Source organism: Cucurbita pepo, chromosome 10 (assembly GCF_057944985.1).
Source record: "Cucurbita pepo subsp. pepo isolate OVF chromosome 10, ASM5794498v1, whole genome shotgun sequence".
In the NCBI taxonomy this organism is placed as follows: Eukaryota; Viridiplantae; Streptophyta; class Magnoliopsida; order Cucurbitales; family Cucurbitaceae; genus Cucurbita; species Cucurbita pepo.
In genome coordinates, this window is record NC_141807.1 from 5,315,164 (window position 1) to 5,332,015 (window position 16,852).

General features: G+C 35.4%; 1 protein-coding gene and 21 non-coding genes across 22 annotated transcripts; 21 read left to right on the forward strand and 1 right to left on the reverse strand.

The window, feature by feature from the left end:
• Positions 1 to 2,247: 2,247 nt before the first annotated feature.
• TRNAK-CUU (transfer RNA lysine (anticodon CUU)) lies at positions 2,248 to 2,321 on the forward strand. The gene has a single exon. It is a non-coding gene; the product is annotated as a tRNA-Lys (tRNA).
• A 316-nt stretch (positions 2,322 to 2,637) lies between these two features.
• TRNAK-CUU (transfer RNA lysine (anticodon CUU)) lies at positions 2,638 to 2,710 on the forward strand. Its single transcript has one exon. It is a non-coding gene; the product is annotated as a tRNA-Lys (tRNA).
• Positions 2,711 to 3,043: 333 nt separating this feature from the next.
• Positions 3,044 to 3,116, forward strand: TRNAK-CUU (transfer RNA lysine (anticodon CUU)). The gene has a single exon. It is a non-coding gene; the product is annotated as a tRNA-Lys (tRNA).
• Positions 3,117 to 3,239: 123 nt separating this feature from the next.
• Positions 3,240 to 3,312, forward strand: TRNAK-CUU (transfer RNA lysine (anticodon CUU)). Its single transcript has one exon. It is a non-coding gene; the product is annotated as a tRNA-Lys (tRNA).
• A 128-nt stretch (positions 3,313 to 3,440) lies between these two features.
• TRNAK-CUU (transfer RNA lysine (anticodon CUU)) lies at positions 3,441 to 3,513 on the forward strand. Its single transcript has one exon. It is a non-coding gene; the product is annotated as a tRNA-Lys (tRNA).
• Positions 3,514 to 4,045: 532 nt separating this feature from the next.
• On the forward strand, positions 4,046 to 4,118 carry TRNAK-CUU (transfer RNA lysine (anticodon CUU)). The gene has a single exon. It is a non-coding gene; the product is annotated as a tRNA-Lys (tRNA).
• A 152-nt stretch (positions 4,119 to 4,270) lies between these two features.
• On the forward strand, positions 4,271 to 4,343 carry TRNAK-CUU (transfer RNA lysine (anticodon CUU)). The gene has a single exon. It is a non-coding gene; the product is annotated as a tRNA-Lys (tRNA).
• A 128-nt stretch (positions 4,344 to 4,471) lies between these two features.
• TRNAK-CUU (transfer RNA lysine (anticodon CUU)) lies at positions 4,472 to 4,544 on the forward strand. The gene has a single exon. It is a non-coding gene; the product is annotated as a tRNA-Lys (tRNA).
• A 152-nt stretch (positions 4,545 to 4,696) lies between these two features.
• TRNAK-CUU (transfer RNA lysine (anticodon CUU)) lies at positions 4,697 to 4,769 on the forward strand. The gene has a single exon. It is a non-coding gene; the product is annotated as a tRNA-Lys (tRNA).
• A 152-nt stretch (positions 4,770 to 4,921) lies between these two features.
• TRNAK-CUU (transfer RNA lysine (anticodon CUU)) lies at positions 4,922 to 4,994 on the forward strand. Its single transcript has one exon. It is a non-coding gene; the product is annotated as a tRNA-Lys (tRNA).
• Positions 4,995 to 5,146: 152 nt separating this feature from the next.
• Positions 5,147 to 5,219, forward strand: TRNAK-CUU (transfer RNA lysine (anticodon CUU)). Its single transcript has one exon. It is a non-coding gene; the product is annotated as a tRNA-Lys (tRNA).
• Positions 5,220 to 5,347: 128 nt separating this feature from the next.
• Positions 5,348 to 5,420, forward strand: TRNAK-CUU (transfer RNA lysine (anticodon CUU)). Its single transcript has one exon. It is a non-coding gene; the product is annotated as a tRNA-Lys (tRNA).
• Positions 5,421 to 5,572: 152 nt separating this feature from the next.
• TRNAK-CUU (transfer RNA lysine (anticodon CUU)) lies at positions 5,573 to 5,645 on the forward strand. The gene has a single exon. It is a non-coding gene; the product is annotated as a tRNA-Lys (tRNA).
• Positions 5,646 to 5,773: 128 nt separating this feature from the next.
• TRNAK-CUU (transfer RNA lysine (anticodon CUU)) lies at positions 5,774 to 5,846 on the forward strand. The gene has a single exon. It is a non-coding gene; the product is annotated as a tRNA-Lys (tRNA).
• A 127-nt stretch (positions 5,847 to 5,973) lies between these two features.
• TRNAK-CUU (transfer RNA lysine (anticodon CUU)) lies at positions 5,974 to 6,046 on the forward strand. Its single transcript has one exon. It is a non-coding gene; the product is annotated as a tRNA-Lys (tRNA).
• A 174-nt stretch (positions 6,047 to 6,220) lies between these two features.
• Positions 6,221 to 6,293, forward strand: TRNAK-CUU (transfer RNA lysine (anticodon CUU)). The gene has a single exon. It is a non-coding gene; the product is annotated as a tRNA-Lys (tRNA).
• Positions 6,294 to 6,421: 128 nt separating this feature from the next.
• TRNAK-CUU (transfer RNA lysine (anticodon CUU)) lies at positions 6,422 to 6,494 on the forward strand. The gene has a single exon. It is a non-coding gene; the product is annotated as a tRNA-Lys (tRNA).
• A 106-nt stretch (positions 6,495 to 6,600) lies between these two features.
• TRNAK-CUU (transfer RNA lysine (anticodon CUU)) lies at positions 6,601 to 6,673 on the forward strand. Its single transcript has one exon. It is a non-coding gene; the product is annotated as a tRNA-Lys (tRNA).
• Positions 6,674 to 6,801: 128 nt separating this feature from the next.
• Positions 6,802 to 6,874, forward strand: TRNAK-CUU (transfer RNA lysine (anticodon CUU)). Its single transcript has one exon. It is a non-coding gene; the product is annotated as a tRNA-Lys (tRNA).
• Positions 6,875 to 7,605: 731 nt separating this feature from the next.
• On the forward strand, positions 7,606 to 7,678 carry TRNAK-CUU (transfer RNA lysine (anticodon CUU)). Its single transcript has one exon. It is a non-coding gene; the product is annotated as a tRNA-Lys (tRNA).
• A 937-nt stretch (positions 7,679 to 8,615) lies between these two features.
• LOC111804299 (LIMR family protein At5g01460) lies at positions 8,616 to 14,333 on the reverse strand. Its single transcript, XM_087127933.1, has 14 exons — positions 13,807 to 14,333; positions 13,636 to 13,721; positions 13,066 to 13,181; positions 12,819 to 12,929; positions 12,353 to 12,451; positions 12,121 to 12,243; positions 11,794 to 11,856; positions 11,625 to 11,689; positions 10,653 to 10,762; positions 10,454 to 10,568; positions 10,274 to 10,339; positions 9,307 to 9,417; positions 9,142 to 9,208; positions 8,616 to 9,043 (listed from the first exon to the last, which is right to left on the reverse strand). Exons 1-14 carry the CDS (start codon positions 14,154 to 14,156, stop codon positions 8,996 to 8,998), a joined length of 1,530 nt encoding a protein of 509 aa, XP_086984059.1. The 5' UTR covers positions 14,157 to 14,333; the 3' UTR covers positions 8,616 to 8,995.
• A 2,414-nt stretch (positions 14,334 to 16,747) lies between these two features.
• On the forward strand, positions 16,748 to 16,830 carry TRNAL-UAA (transfer RNA leucine (anticodon UAA)). The gene has a single exon. It is a non-coding gene; the product is annotated as a tRNA-Leu (tRNA).
• The last annotated feature ends 22 nt before the right edge of the window (positions 16,831 to 16,852 follow it).

The following is a 16,852-nucleotide window of genomic DNA, read 5'->3' on the forward strand; positions in this document are numbered from 1 at the left end:
AACAACATAAAAAATAATAAGTTTTGAGATAATGTATGAAATTTTACGGGGAATTTTTTTTTATTTTTTATTTTTATATAAAGGGTATTATAGTATTTTTAGATTTTTATGAATTTAATGATAAAAAATGAATTTTGACGTCATCAAATTTGGATACTATGGTACTATTTTTCTGTTCACTTTAATAAAGAAAAAAAAAAGTAATTGTGGTCAGGATACTACGTGTCGTCAAATTGCTTCACAAGATAGGACGATGCATGATCTTTGGTGTCGCTTTCTGCCGCGAGAGATCGAATCCGTGATGAACTTGGCCGACTTGTCGGTTGTCATATCCTGCGTGAGGCTGCCGACTACATGTCGTTACTGCATAATAATTGCTAACGTGGAGATTTGAATCTTTTACCACATTACAGAGAGGCCGTACAATATGAGCTTTACACCCGACTGCCATGTGGATGCCTCTTTGGGGGTCCACGTCATGTGAGATGTATCCTGGAAACTTCCATGAAACTTCCTTTGTCCATGTCACAAACCGAATTCAATAATAATAATAATAATAATAATAATAATAATATATTTCATATAATTTCCTATCTCTAAATTTTGATTTTTAAAATGGGGTTTTTATTCATCTAAATTCATTAAATAATGACCATTTTCATATTAATGTAAATATATTTCTAAATTTTTAAATGATTTATTCTTTTTCTTTTTAGAAAAAACCCAATAATAAATTAACATTATAAATTTAAATAATAATAGGTTATTAAGATTTTAAGAAAGCCGATATAGTGAAATCGGTAGACAGGCTGCTCTTAGAAAGCAATGCTAGAGCATCTCGATTTGAGTCTAAGTAGCGACATGTCATTTTGCGACCAATATGCCGTTTTGTAATTGTATGGCATGAGACGGAACCATAGAAATGAAAGGACTCCTTATCATTATCACGTTAGGAGATAATAATAGGATCAGAAGTTTACTCCATACTTCTGATACCGGAGTCATTCCTCTATCAACTAGACATGACTCGTGAGTTTAACTAGCATAATTGATAAGAATTACGGTGTTTCAAATGTTTTAACTGAATCTATTACGCGATTTAAGGTCAAGAGGATTCAACAAACATTGCTTCTTCATCTATAAAATGACTTTCGAAGACGGATTATTGAAGTTTTCTATCAGACAGGAATGTAAAAACTCATATTATCGTACTCACTTTCACTATGTGTTTAAAGGGTATCAAAAACTTCTCTTTGTTTGGTTTGTGGTTATAATCTTGTGGACGTTTTTTTATTTTATTATTTTTGTTATCGAACCCAATAGTAAGTATCATTTGAGTCTATCTAGCTTAATCGGTAGAGCGCAAGGCTCTTTACCTTGTGGTCGTGGATTTCTACAATTTTAAAATTGTTGTTAGGCTCAATTATTTTTCAAATTTTGTCCTATATTATTATTTACTTTTAAAATTTAGAAAATGATGGAGTAGACCTGAGATCCAACCCAATAGTTTGCACCACTTGGGGCTTAATTGGTAGGCAAGGCTCTTAACCTTGTGGTCATGGGTTTGAGCCCCATGGTGGGTGTTTAACATTTAGAAAATGATGCAATGGACCTGAGATTGAACCTAATGGTTTGCACCATGTGAGCCGGTCTAGCTTCAAACTTTGTCTTATATGATTATTTATTTTTAAAATATAGAAAATGATGCAGTGGACCTGTGATAGAATCTAATGGTTTGCACCATGCGAGTCGATCTAGCTTAGTTGGTAGAGTGCAAGGCTTTTAACTTTGAGCTGGTGGGCTTGAGCCCCACATTGGGCTTTTGTTTTTTAAAATTTTATTGTCTTACTATTTCTACCGTTTTAAAAATATTGTCGAGCTTAATTATTATTTAAACTTTGTCATATATTATTATTTATTTTTCAAATATAAAAAATGATGCAGTGGACCTGAGATCGAACCCAATGGTTTACACCATGTGAGCTTGTCTAGCTTAGTTGGTTGAATGTAAGGCTCTTAAGCTTGTGGTTGTTGGTTTGAACCCTACGTTGTTTTTTTTTTTTTTTTTTTTTTTTTTTTTTTTTTTTTATTTTATTTTATTTTTTTTTATTTTTTATTTATTTATTTATTTTAAATTATTGTCGGCTCAATTATTATTCAAACTTTCTCTTATATTATTATTTATTTTTTAAATTTAGAAAATGATGCAATGGACCTGAGATCAAACGAAATGGTTTGCACCATGCGAGCTTGTCTAGCTCAGTTGGTAGAGTGCAAGGCCCTTAACCTTGTGGTCGTGGGTTTGAACCCCATGGTGGCCGTTTATTTTTTAAAATTGTTGTCGGACTCAATTATTATTCAAACTTTATCCTATATTATTATTTATTTTTTAAATTTAGAAAATGATGCAGTGGACCTGAAATCGAACCTAATGGTTTGCACCACTTGGGCCGTCTAGCTCAGTTGGTAGAGCATCTTGTGGTCGTGGGTTCGAACCCCACGGTGGGAGTTTGTCTTTTAAAATTGTTCTCGAGCTCAATTATTATTTAAAGTTTGTCCTATATTATTATTTATTTTTTAAATTTAGAAAATGATGCAGTGGACATGAAATCGAACCTAATGGTTTGCACCACGCGAGCCCGTCTAGCTCAGTTGGTAGATCGCAAGGCTCTTAACCTTGTGGTCGTGGGTTCGAATTCCACGGTGTGCATTTATGTCTTTTATAAAATTGTTGTCGGGCTCAATTATTATTCAAACTTTGTCCTATATTATTATTTAATTTTTAAATTTAGAAAATGATGGAGTGGACATGAAATTGAACCTAATGGTTTGCACCATGCGTGCCCGTCTAGCTCAGTTGGTAGATCGCAAGACTCTAAGCCTTATGGTTGAGGGTTCGAATCCCATGGTGTGCGTTTGTCTTTTAAAATTGTTGTCGAGCTCAATTATTATTCAAACTTTGTCCTATATTATTATTTATTTTTTAAATTTAGAAAATGATGCAGTGGACATGAAATCGAACCTAATGGTTTGCACCATGCGAGCCCGTCTAGCTCAGTTGGAAGAGCGCAAGGCTCTTAACCTTGTGGTTGTGGGTTCGAGCCCCACGGTGGGCGTGTGTCTTTTAAAATTGGCGCTCAATTATTATTTAAACTTTGTCCTATATTATTATTTATTTTTTAAATTTAGAAAATGATGCAGTGGACATGAAATCGAACCTAATGGTTTGCACCACGCGAGCCTATCTAGCTCAGTTGGTAGAGCGCAAGGCTCTTAACCTTGTGGTCGTGGGTTTGAGCCCCACGGTGGGCGTTTGTCTTTTAAAATTGTTCTCCGACTCAATTATTATTCAAACTTTGTCTTATATTATTATTTATTTTTAAAATTTAGAAAATGATGTAGTGGACCTGACATCGAACCTAATGGTTTGCACCATGCGAGCCCGTCTAGCTCAGTTGGTAGAGTGCAAGGCTCTTAACCTTGTGGTCGTGTGTTCAAGCCCCACGGTGGGTATTTGTCTTTTAAAATTGTTCTCGGGCTCAATTATATTATTCAAACCTTGTCCTATATTATTATTTATTTTTTAAATTTAGAAAATGATGTAGTGAAGCTAAGAACGAACCTAATGGTTTGCACCATGTGAGCTATTCTAGCTTAGTTGGTAGAGTGCAAGGCTCTTAACCTTGTAGTCGTGGGTTTGAGCCCCATGATTGTAGTGTGTATTTTAAAATTGTTGTAGAGCTCAATTATTATTTAAATTTTGTCCTATATTATTATTTATTTTTTAAATTTAGAAGATGATGCAGTGGACCTGAAATCGAACCTAATGGTTTGCACCATGCGAGCCTGTCTAGCTCAGTTGGTAGAGTGCAATGCTCTTAACCTTGTGGTCTTGGGTTCGAATCCCACTGTGGGTGTTTATCTTTTAAAATTGTTATCGGGCTCAATTATTATTCAAACTTTGTCTTATATTATTATTTATTTTTAAAATTTCGAAAATGATGCAGTGGACCTGATATCGAGCCTAATGGTTTGCACCACGCGAGCCTGTCTAGCTCAGTTGGTAGAGCGCAAGGCTCTTAACCTTGTGGTCGTGAGTTCGAGCCCCACGGTGGGCGTTTGTCTTTTAAAATTGTGGTCATGGGTTTGAGCCCCACGGTGGGCGTTTGTTATTTAAAATTGTTGAGCCCTCTTATATTATTATTTATTTTTAAAATTTAGAAAATGATGCAGTGGACCTGACATCGAACCTAATGATTTGACCATGCGAGCCCGTCTAGCTCAGTTGGTAGAGCGCAAGGCTCTTAACCTTGTGGTCGTGGGTTCGAGCCCCACGGTGGGCGTTTGTCTTTTAAAATTGTTATCGGGCTCAATTATTATTCAAACTTTGTCTTATATTATTATTTATTTTTAAAATTTCGAAAATGATGCAGTGGACCTGACATCGAGCCTAATGATTTGCACCACGCGAGCCTGTCTAGCTCAGTTGGTAGAGCGCAAGGCTCTTAACCTTGTGGTCGTGAGTTCGAGCCCCACGGTGGGCGTTTGTCTTTTAAAATTGTGGTCATGGGTTTGAGCCCCACGGTGGGCGTTTGTTATTTAAAATTGTTGAGCCCTCTTATATTATTATTTATTTTTAAAATTTAGAAAATGATGCAGTGGACCTGACATCGAACCTAATGATTTGACCATGCGAGCCCGTCTAGCTCAGTTGGTAGAGCGCAAGGCTCTTAACCTTGTGGTCGTGGGTTCAAGCCCCACGGTGGGCGTTTGTCTTTTAAAATTGTGGTCATGGGTTTGAGCCCCACGGTGGGCGTTTGTTATTTAAAATTGTTGAGCCCTCTTATATTATTATTTATTTTTAAAATTTAGAAAATGATGCAGTGGACCTGACATCGAACCTAATGATTTGACCATGCGAGCCCGTCTAGCTCAGTTGGTAGAGCGCAAGGCTCTTAACCTTGTGGTCGTGGGTTCAAGCCCCATGGTGGGCGTTTGTTTTTTAAAATTGTGGTCATGGGTTTGAGCCCCACGGTGGGCGTTTGTTATTTAAAATTGTTGAGCCCTCTTATATTATTATTTATTTTTAAAATTTAGAAAATGATGCAGTGGACCTGACATCGAACCTAATGATTTGACCATGCGAGCCCGTCTAGCTCAGTTGGTAGAGCGCAAGGCTCTTAACCTTGTGGTCGTGGGTTCGAGCCCCACGGTGGGCGTTTGTCTTTTAAAATTGTTATCAGGCTCAATTATTATTCAAACTTTGTCTTATATTATTATTTATTTTTAAAATTTAGAAAATGATGCAGTGGACCTGACATCGAGCCTAATGGTTTGCACCACGCGAGCCCGTCTAGCTCAGTTGGTAGAGCGCAAGGCTCTTAACCTTGTGGTCGTGGGTTCGAGCCCCACGGTGGGCGTTTGTCTTTTAAAATTGTGGTCATGGGTTTGAGCCCCACGGTGGGCGTTTGTTATTTAAAATTGTTGAGCCCTCTTATATTATTATTTATTTTTAAAATTTAGAAAACGATGCAGTGGACCTGACATCGAACCTAATGATTTGACCATGCGAGCCCGTCTAGCTCAGTTGGTAGAGCGCAAGGCTCTTAACCTTGTGGTCGTGGGTTCGAGCCCCACGGTGGGCGTTTGTCTTTTAAAATTGTTATCGGGCTCAATTATTATTCAAATTTTGTCCTATATTATTATTTATTTTTAAAATTTCGAAAATGATGCAGTGGACCTGACATCGAGCCTAATGGTTTGCACCACGCGAGCTCGTCTAGCTCAGTTGGTAGAGCGCAAGGCTCTTAACCTTGTGGTCGTGGGTTCGAGCCCCACGGTGGGCGTTTGTCTTTTAAAATTGTTGTCGGCTCAATTATTATTCAAATTTTGTCCTATATTATTATTTATTTTTTTAATTTAGAAAATTATGCAGTGGACCTGATATCGAACCTAATAGTTTCAACCATGCGAGCTTGTTTAGCTCAGTTGGTAAAGCGCAAGGCTCTTAACCTTGTGGTCGTGGGTTCGAGCCCCATGGTGGGTGTATGTATTACATCTTTTAAAATTGTTGTCGGGCTCAATTATTATTCAAACTTTGTCTTATATTATTATTTATTTTTAAAATTTAGAAAATGAGTCTTATATTATTATTTATTTTTAAAATTTAGAAAATGATGCAGTGGACCTGACATCGAACCTAATGGTTTTTCCCACGCGAGCCCGTCTAGCTCAGTTGGTAGAGCGCAAGGCTCTTAACCTTGTGGTCGTGGGTTCGAGCCCCACGGTGGGCGTTTGTATTTTAAAATTGTTATCGGGCTCAATTATTATTCAAACTTTGTCCTATATTATTATTTATTTTTTAAATTTAGAAAACGATGCAGTGGACCAGACATCGAGCCTAATGGTTTGCACCATGCGAGCTCGTCTAACTCAGTTGGTAGAGCGCAAGGCTCTTAACCTTGTGGTCGTGGGTTCGAGCCCCACGGTGGGCGTTTGTTATTTAAAATTTTTGAGCCCTCTTATATTATTATTTATTTTTTAAATTTAGAAAACGATGGAGTGGACCAGAAATCGAACCTAATGATTTGCACCATGCGAGCCCGTCTAGCTCAGTTGGTAGAGCGCAAGGCTCTTAACCTTGTGGTCGTGGGTTTGTGCCCTACGATGGGTGTTTGCCTTTTAAAATTGTTCTCGGGTTCAATTATTATTTAAACTTTGTCCTATATTATTATTTATTTTTTAAATTTAGAAAATGATTTAGTGGACCTGAGATCGAACCTAATGATTTGCACCATGCGAGCCCGTCTAGCTCAGTTGGTAGAGCGCAAGGCTCTTAACCTTTTGGTCGTGGGTTCGAGCCCCACAGTGGGCGGTTGTTTTATAAAATTGTTGTCGGGCTCAATGATTATTCAAACTTTTTCCTATATTATTATTTATTTTTTCAATTTAGAAAATGATGTAGTGGACCTGAAATCGAACCTAATGGTTTGTACCATGTGAGGCCATTTAGCTCAGTTGGTAGACCGCAAGGCTCTTAACCTTGTGGTTGTGGGTTTGAGCCCCACGGTGGGTGTTTGTTTTTTTAAGTTGGTGTCTCTGGCTCAATTATTATTCAAATTTTGTCCTATATTATTATTTATTTTTTAAATTTAGAAAATCATTTAGTGGACCTGAAATCAAACCCAAGTGTTTGTACCATGCGAGTTTTTCTAGTTCATTTGGTAGAGCGCAAGGCCCTTAACCTTGTGGTCGTGGATTCAAGCTCCATTGGGCGTTTGTTTTTTAAAATTGTTGTCGGACTCAATTATTATTCAAACTTTTTCCTATATTATTATTTATTTTTTCAATTTAGAAAATGATGTAGTGGACCTGAAATCGAACCTAATGGTTTGCATCATGTGAGCCCGTTTAGCTTAGTTGGTAGACCGTAAGGCTTTTAACCATGTGGTTGTGGGTTTGAACCCCATGGTGGGTGTTTGTTTTTTAAAGTTGTTGTCCGGCTCAATTATTATTCAAATTTTGTCATATATTATTATTTATTTTTTAAATTTAGAAAATGATTTAGTGGACCTGAAATCGAACCTAAGTGTTTGTACCATGCAAGTTTTTCTAGCTTAGTTGGTAGAGCGCAAGGCTCTTAACCTTATGGTTGTGGGTTTGAGCCCCACGGTGAGCGTTGGATTTTAAATTGTTGTCGGTCTGAGTTATTATTCAATTTTTGTCCTATATTATTATTTATTTTTTAAATTTAGAAAATCATGTATTTTTTAAATTTAGAAAATCATGCAATGGACCTAAGATTGAACCTAATGGTTTCCATACTTGAACCCGTCTAGCTTAGTTGGTAGAGTGCAAGGCTCTTATCCTTGTGGTTGTGGGTTTGAACTCCAAGGTTTTACAATTTTAAAATTAAGATCGTACCCAATGTTTTGTAGTGAACCTGAAATCGAACCCAATAGTTTGCACCATGCTAGTTTGTCTAGTGTAGTTGGTAGAGCGCAAGGCTTTGAACTTTTTTAAAATTGTGGTTGGGCTCAATTATTATTCAAACTTTTTTCTATATTATTATTTATTTTTAAAATTAAAAAAATTATGTAGGGACAGAGATCGAACCCATTTGGTACACCCAATTGTTTGCAACACGTGAGCCTGAGCCTGTCTTAGTTGTTGAAGCTTAAGGCTCTTAACCTTTTTGTCATGGGTTCAAACCCCACGGTGGGCGTTTGTTTTTTTTAAATAAGGTCGGTCGGTGTTTTTTTCTTTTTTTCTTTTTTAGGCTCAATTATTTTTCAAAATTTAGCGTGAGCCTGTCTAGCTTAACGATGTAGTCGTGGGAGATAGCCCGAAGCTGAGCGTTTTTGGTTTTTATACTTTTTAAACTTTGTTCTATTGTTGTTTCTATAATTAAGAATTGTTGTTGAGCTTTAAATTATTTTTCAAAATTTTTCTTATATTATTATTTATTCTTCGAACAGTAAGCTAATTTAAAAATGTTATAAACCACAGCCAAACCAACCATGGCATTCTTAGAGCTTCCAAATTCTCTTGTTTTTTTTTTTTTCATTTTGAAGGTCCACTGATACAAATAAAGGCATAAATATAAAGCGGAGAAGTGATACAAGAATTAATCCTCAATTGGCTTATATATTACAAAGAAATGCCTTTCCTAAGGAATCATTTTCCAGTGTGCAAAGAACCAACCAACCAACCAACCTTCAATTTTACATGCCTACCCGAATGTATAACAACACAAATTAAAGAAACAATACATACAAAAGCCTTTTAAAGTACAAACAGTCGCACCACTCACCATGTCATTTTGTATATGGAGGTCAGTCAACTCTCTGGATGTTTTCAGCCAACTTCACAAGATTCAACAATGAAAGTCTCCGCCGAACACGACCTTCAAATCAAATTAGTCTAAAAAGGATGACGAACATGAAAGAATTTATTGGCCTAGTCGGTTTTTGATTTGTCGAGGCAAGAAATACAGTTACGAGGAGAGCTGGAACCTGCCAGAAGGCTTTTTTCTTCTCCATCCCTTGAAGTTTACAATACAAAAGGAGATACCATGGTGGGATTAGAACCAAAAATTGGGGTTTAAAGAACAAACTAGTGCATTAGTTTTTGGAAGCTTACAAAGGCAGCATAATACGCGAAGGTCAATCCTGCCAACGCAACGAATGCTATTTGGAAAACATTATACCTGCAATGCAACAGCCAAGTATATTCAACCAAATAAAAAGCACAGATGGCATGGATTCAGGATCAAAAAAATCAGTGGATAAAATTCTCATCACTCACTTGTACAAATATCTGATACCCCGAAGAGACTGCAATGTGTGTCCAAAGATTTCTTGTGCTGCAGTTGCTCGTGCATAGTACGCAAATGCCGTGGAGCAAAATTGAATCACACTATAAAAAGGAAAACAGACATGATATAATCAGTCAAACATCTTGATTAAGATACAGAAAGAACCCTTCTAATTTCAGCCATAGATGACAACTAAATAACTGCTCAACATTTAACAAAGATCTTCCTGATCTTTGGGTCAGACTTTTTTCTTTTAATGAAACGAATGACTTTCATTGAGAAGGAATAAATCTCGAGTTTAGACTAATGAGAACATCTTAAATTCATCCACCAGCATCCCAAAAGAGACGAGCAATCAATCTCGTGCTTGTCGTCTGGAGAGCCTCATATCTTTAAAAAAAAAAATCAAGGTAGTGCCTTTCTGGGTTCCTTCTGTGCCTTAACACACAAAATAAAACTACAGCTATGCACCTATGGCTGACATATAACACAACACAAAACTGCACAGTCAACAATTGAGCTCCTAGAAAGGAAGGGCACAGGCAATTAGAATAAAAGTCAGTTATTTGGCACTAATTTAATTACTTTAATCAACCGAAACCTCAATATTTGGTAGGGGGACTAATAATAGGATTTGTAATGATAGAATAGGTCAGGGGTTCTATTTTCCAAACAGAGAGTTTTGTGTAATCATTCTCCCTTTTTTCTTCAAGACAATCAGTGACGTTTTTGTAACACCTTGATTAAGGAGAGGGATTTGAGACACCATGTCCCCTCCCATCCCTGTTTGTACATCCTTTGAAATTAATGATAGTTTCTCATACTTATCCACAAATGTATCCCGGGTTTTGTCGCCCCAAACTGTTTCTTCATTGGTGATCATTATTGGCCAGCCTCCACCATAGAAGTTCTAATGCAAATAGTAGATAATAAGCAATAATAATTGAAGATCCTAACCTGATAGAGCATAGGAGGATGAGCCCCACATTAAACAGGAAAGAGTTCATCAGTGTGGCTCCCCACCTGTATACAAGAATAGATGGAAGAGAAACAAAAATGTGACGTCAATTTTGAGCAATCAACAGCTGGACAGACAAAAAAAAGGAACAAACTCAACACTAAGAAAACTGTAAATACTTCATAGGATGAATTGTGATAAAAACTAGTCTCAAGCCAAGCATCATGGCTCCCGCAATCACTGCTAGAAGAAGGTAGAAGCAGAAGAATGCAAATGCTGCAGTTCCAAGAAGACCTAGTGACATGGGAAAATAATCTTCATATCAACATCTATCACAGAAAAAAGCATGAAAGGAAAATGTGAGGAAAAGAACTGTACCCCAAACATCATCCAGCTTGATAAAAACTTCATTTAGAAAAGGAGACAGCGGGGGATCAACTAGCAGATATATAATGATATGTACAACCCAGGCCACTGAAACAATCAACCTGTCAAACAGAAAGAAAAAAAAAAAGAATTATACAATGCGACTGAATGTCTAAAATTGTGAACAAACAAAGATAAACACGAGTCTAATATACTTGCTTAAGAAACTGATATCCCAACAATGGACCATAACTACTTCAAAAAAATTAAAAAAAAAAAAAAAAAAACAAGGCCTTAATTTTATGAAAATGTCAATGGAAATATCGATAAAATGTTGTTGTCGATAGATATTTTTGGCACACACACACACACACACATATATTTTAATTTTACACTTCTTAACCAAGTTTAAATGCTTATTATTTATATTATATTCATTGTAGCGACATTTCGTTGCTCCATTTTTATGATTTATCGATTTTTTTTACTATATAATGGAAATATCAGTTCACCCCTTATGTCAATGTCAACCACATGGATATGTCGAAATGTAAATATGTTGATGGAAATTTAATATACCCAGGTGGCAACTAGGTCAACTAACTTGTGAAGAAAAACAGAGAAAAAAAAGAAGAAGAAGTGGAGTGGACATTATCTATCTTCAGTAAAAGCCCAAGTTCCTGACTTTGGAAGAGCAACAACGTTTTATCAATCTTTCCACCAAATATTTTAAATTCGAGAGCTCAACTTGTCACCAAAACAAAAAGAAAAGAACCTCCAATATGATCTACCCCCTTAATCTAGCAACATATAGCAAAAATTGCAAGATGTCGTCTCCTTCACTCTTCAACAAATCATCGTACACGGTTAACCACCTATTTTAAAATAAAGTGTGGATGTGAAATAGAAGCTAAGAAGAAAGAAAGAAAGAAGAATGTGTAATGCTTTAACAGAAAAATCTAGGGGGAGCATAACTTCACTCACCCCAAAACTCCCAACACAAGTTTTGCCAAGTAGCCAAGAACGGTCAATGCCCATGCAGTCTCCGCCTGTGGTTCAGCATATTAATATTTTCATAAAAAGGATAATAGAAGTTAGTGCAATTGTACAATAGAAAAGATAAATAATAATAACAATAAATCCAGCAGTCCACCTTTTCTCCCTGTGGGTACATCTCTTCTAAAAGATTTACATCTTCTTCCAATTGAAGCAACTCCTACAAAATTAAACAAGTAGATGCCACAATAAACACATTAAGAATTGAGAATGAACATCTAAAATCAAACTTAGTAATGTATTGAAGTTCTCATCCGACAAAAACGACACTCACAAGACTTCTAGCAAAAGCTGAGGATCTTCAGCAATTATGTGATAATAGTGAACAATGCATTTAATCAAAACCAAAACCAAATTCAAAAATAAAAGGAAGGATAAAGCCCAAAAGAACATCAGCACCAACATTGTCCAGGGTGAAACATACCTTCTCTACAGCCTTCACATTCTTTCGCCATTTTCTACCCTTAGAACCACTTCTTTCTTCTTGATGGAGTGAATCAGCAGCTTTCTTCAGTTCTCTTGCCTTTTTTCCCAAATCTGTTGCTTCCTGCAGGATATTAAATAATAACTTATTGAACGATAGAAATTAGCATGTCCATCCCACCATTAAAATAATAACGAATGTGCATTATGAATTATGAAAAGCTAAAAAGCACCTTGATATACTGTGAACGAGTGATAACAGCCTTTGGACGCCTAACAAATGAGAAAATGAGGCCCAAGGGCAGACAAGCAATGCCAACACCTCCAAATATCTAGTGGAGACAAAAAAAAAAAAAAAAAAAAAAAAAGATCAGCATAATGTACTTTGATTATTGTGAAATTAAACGGTAGGAAAAAATTGTCCGTAGATTAAGAAGTAATAAATTTATAAACACCAAAAGTTTTGCTTCATGAAAATAACTCACTAGTGATCTTTATATGGCACAATGGGCAGTATACATAAATTCTACTTGAAACATTTGTCAATAAATTCAATATCATGCTTCCTTGTGATTTCCAACTAATAGACAACCCGGTTGGCCATAAGAGAAAGGGCAAAGTACTTGTATTTAAATTGTTCACTATTTAATAAAAGATGGATATCCAGTGGCTTCTTCCAATCTCCATCAATTAACTTACAGAGAAGAGTACGGATCCAACAATAGTGGCAAGAGCAACAACATATTCGGGAAAAGTAGTGCGCATTGTCCACGTTTTCTCTGATGAAGCATTTGCCGTGAATGCCGAACACTACAACACAATGAATAAAAGTAGTCAAGTAGATGTGCATTTGTCGAGGCCTGAAAATCCATAATTAAAACTGCCACCTGAAAACCGAATAGAACCATATATTATGACATGTAAGATTTGCACACAAGAGTAGAACCTGGTGGGCACTATTTCCAATGCACGGTTGGCTGCTAGAGAACTCCCATGAATTCGGAAAAGAAGCAGTGTTTGAAGAGAGATGCATAACAGTAAAGTCAACTTCTCCAACGAACCCTGATAAATATGCCAGCGAAGTTCATTAGTTAAAACGCATGGCAATTTTCCGAACGGAAACTAAGTCTGGAATGGAAATAAGAAAATATTCTAATTTAAATACACATCTCCATCAACTGAAAGAACGTTGATATGCTACAGTAACAAAGCCATGAAATATATCAATTCGTCACTTGGCTATTTTTTAGGTATAGTGAGAACGTAATTCTAAGGGAAAGCAAAAATTCAAAGCACTGTAATCATATTTCAAACTTCCGTTCGCTGGAATTTGAGGAAGAAGTCCAAATTCCAATTTTCATGAGTAGACATTAAGAGCGTAAATCGAGGCAAGCTTAATGTTGCCTTCAACTTTACAATCGGCACAACTTATAAATACTTCTTACAGTCAAAGCTAAAAACCAAATGTAAGAACAACAAAATGTAAAAATCCACAAGAATGAGCATAAGAGCTGACCGTATAAAATTCCCAACAGGAGAGCACAGACAATGGCCATTACCACAACCCATATCATGGCGCTTTTCATCCGTTCCCCAATGCCCCTTCACAAAGATAACACAAAACAAATAAAGCCTCACATAATGAATAATAATATATTCAGAAAAGACTCCAATTCTAAGCAATTACTTGTCCTGGTCTCCTTCGTAGTAGAACATGGCGAAAGGAATAATGAAGAAGACGAGAAGAGCATCGACGATATAGATAGCGAGCCATAGATCCTTCATCGGCAATGTAAGGTTACATGCACCATTATACAAAGCGTGCTTGCATGCCTGTCGGTTAGCGACGTCGGCCGGTAACATCAAAATGGATATCAACGCAATAGACAGACCGAAAACAACGACAAATTTAGGAAAATACGCCTGGTTCTTGTCATCAGGATGCTGATAATTAATCAGAAGGTACACATTGAAGATGAATACAATCACACAGACGACAATAGCGACGATTACGAGAGCGAGATTGAAATCGCCCATCGTTCACGAACTCCCGATTCGAAACCAGTAAGAAATCGAATCGAAGAGATCGTTGAAAAAACAACAATCAGGCGTCCTCTTCGCTTCGAAATTCGAAATGGAGCCTTCGCGGATCTCGCTCGTCTCGGGAAAAATATGGAAAAGAGGAAAGGGAAATAGGGCTAGATTCCGAAATTCCGATGACATTGTTTGATGTTAAGCGAGTCAAGGGATGAGAGGTTGAAATTACAATTTTGTCCTTCAGAAAAAGATGAATTTAGAATCAAACAGAATTGACAACGCGTTCTGTGGGGGTATAAGAGTAAATTAGAAAAAATTGTCGAACAGAAATTGACGGACGTTCCGTCAAAATTTCTGTTTTCTCGTAAGGCAATGGTATGGGAGAGAACAATGGGACGGTTTCCACTGCGGAAGCGGCTGAGTAATATGGCGCGTGATGACGGGGCAATCCCCGCAGCTCTAGGAAATATATTTATTTAATTTATGTCATTAAATGCCTAAATTATTCCATGTCAAGTTACAAAATTAACCCTAACACCAAATTTATTTATTTAATTTTTTTTTTGTCTGAGTTTTTAAAATTTTTAATTATTTAATATATCTTACGTACAAATAAAACAACTTGAATAAAATAAAGAGAGAATTCATAATGAACCCTAAATTTTCATTCTTTGTTGTTCATATGACAATATCAAATGATACGTTCTAATCTTTTAAATAATTTCTCTTCGATCGAGTCAGTTGAAAAGGGTTCTTTTTTTTTTTTTTTTTTTTTTTACAGTAGAATTCAAAACCAAACATTTGACAACATCAAATGACATGTTGTTGTTCTAGCCATTCAAATAATTTCTCCCGATCGAATCAGCTGAAAAAGCATGTGTCGTCCCGATCGAGTCAGCTTATAAAGTTCTGCGATGATCAATGATCTCGATAGCTATATTTTAAGGTTAGCTCGAAGCTTATACCAACATTTCTTGCAGGCTCCGACTATCTTCCATCCTTTTGTTGAAAGCGATTCTTTAAACATAATGAAACTATGACTCTTTTTTGCGATCTGATTCTCCACATCCTCCATTCCTTTGTTTTTCTTTCTTTCTTTTCTTCTTCTTCTTCTTCAATATTTTCTCCTTTTTCAATCCCTTTTGCAATGGTTCGTTCTTTATAGGCTTAGTTGAAGTGCCTAATTTTGCTAAGTTTATATGGAATTAGGCTCGTTGGTTACGTGCTTCCCTGGATTTGACTTAGAAAATGGTTAAGGTTTTGTAGTTATCTTCAATTCGGTTGCTTCGTGTTTGGACCATTTTTGTTATTATGGGTGTATTCGGTTGGGCTAGGTTGAGTTGGGAAAATCCTCTGGACTAACCCAAAATTTTGGATAAGTTGGGTTAGTGACTCGAATAACCCGAATAAAATTCACAATCCAACTCAACCTATACTTTTATTTTCGGATTGGGTAGGTTGGGTTGTCACAGTGGTTCTTTTTTAATTATTTAAAAACGTGTACTTATCTATGATATATATTATATTAATAACTAAAATCTCGTAAAATTTAAACATCATACATTTACAAGTCACAACACGTCGCTAATATTGATTATAATTGTCATTAAATTTCATAATAATCTTAAAAGTAAGTTAGATTTATAATTTTTTCAGGGCGGTTAGGTTAACCTGACCAAAAAAATATCAAGAACCCATTCAAATTTTTTTATTTTAAAAAAATTAAACTCATAAAAAATCTAATCGAACCCAACCTTTATGGTTTGTGTTGATTTTTCGAGTCATACAAATATCTCGAATTTTTGTAGGTGGTAGGTTGTATCGGGTTCAAAAAGTGATTCTATTATTTATACAAATATGTCATAATTTTTTTCTTATGATTAATCACTTTAACGTTCTTTTTTTTATAATACAATCTCGTGTTTCTTCAAAAAAAAAAAAAAAAAAAAAAAAAAAAAAGTTTCTGAATTAATTAAAAATAAATAAATGTTTTTATTTTTTATTTTTTAAAGATTAAAAAATATAAATTCACTCCATGGCTTGATTACCTTAGTATATGTATACATTAATATACGCTATCACGTTTATTTAAATATTATATCCCAGTTTTTAAATTGGGTTTTATTTTAAATAAATAGGGACAAAACAAATCCATTTTAACTTTTAATATTTAAATTTACCACTAAAATAGATGAAAAAATTGATATTTTTTATGCAACAAATTTAAACATGTGCATTAATTGTTTTAAAATTTTTGGATAAAATACAATTTTTCAAATTTCGAAATATAATTTAAATAATATCGAGATTTTAAAAAAAAAAAATTTAACTTAAAATTTACCATTGTTTTATTTTTTAAATCAATATTATATAACTAGAACTATAATAGTAATAATAATAATAATTAAATTACGTATGGTATTAAGATGTTTAATAAAACAAATTAAAGTGAATGAGCAAAATTGGTGGAAGAGGTTTATTTTCTCATGTGTAACGCAACCCATAACGAAAATGCTATTTAAATTCCATTTGAACCAGTTTTTGATACAATATTAATTGTTTAAATAATTTGTCATTATTGTGATCAGTCAGCAGGTTTGCCCGAGTGGTTAAGGGGGAAGACTTAAGATCTTCTGCACATAAGTGCGCGTGGGTTCGAACCCCACAGCCTGCAGTATTTGTTTTTAGTTTTAAAA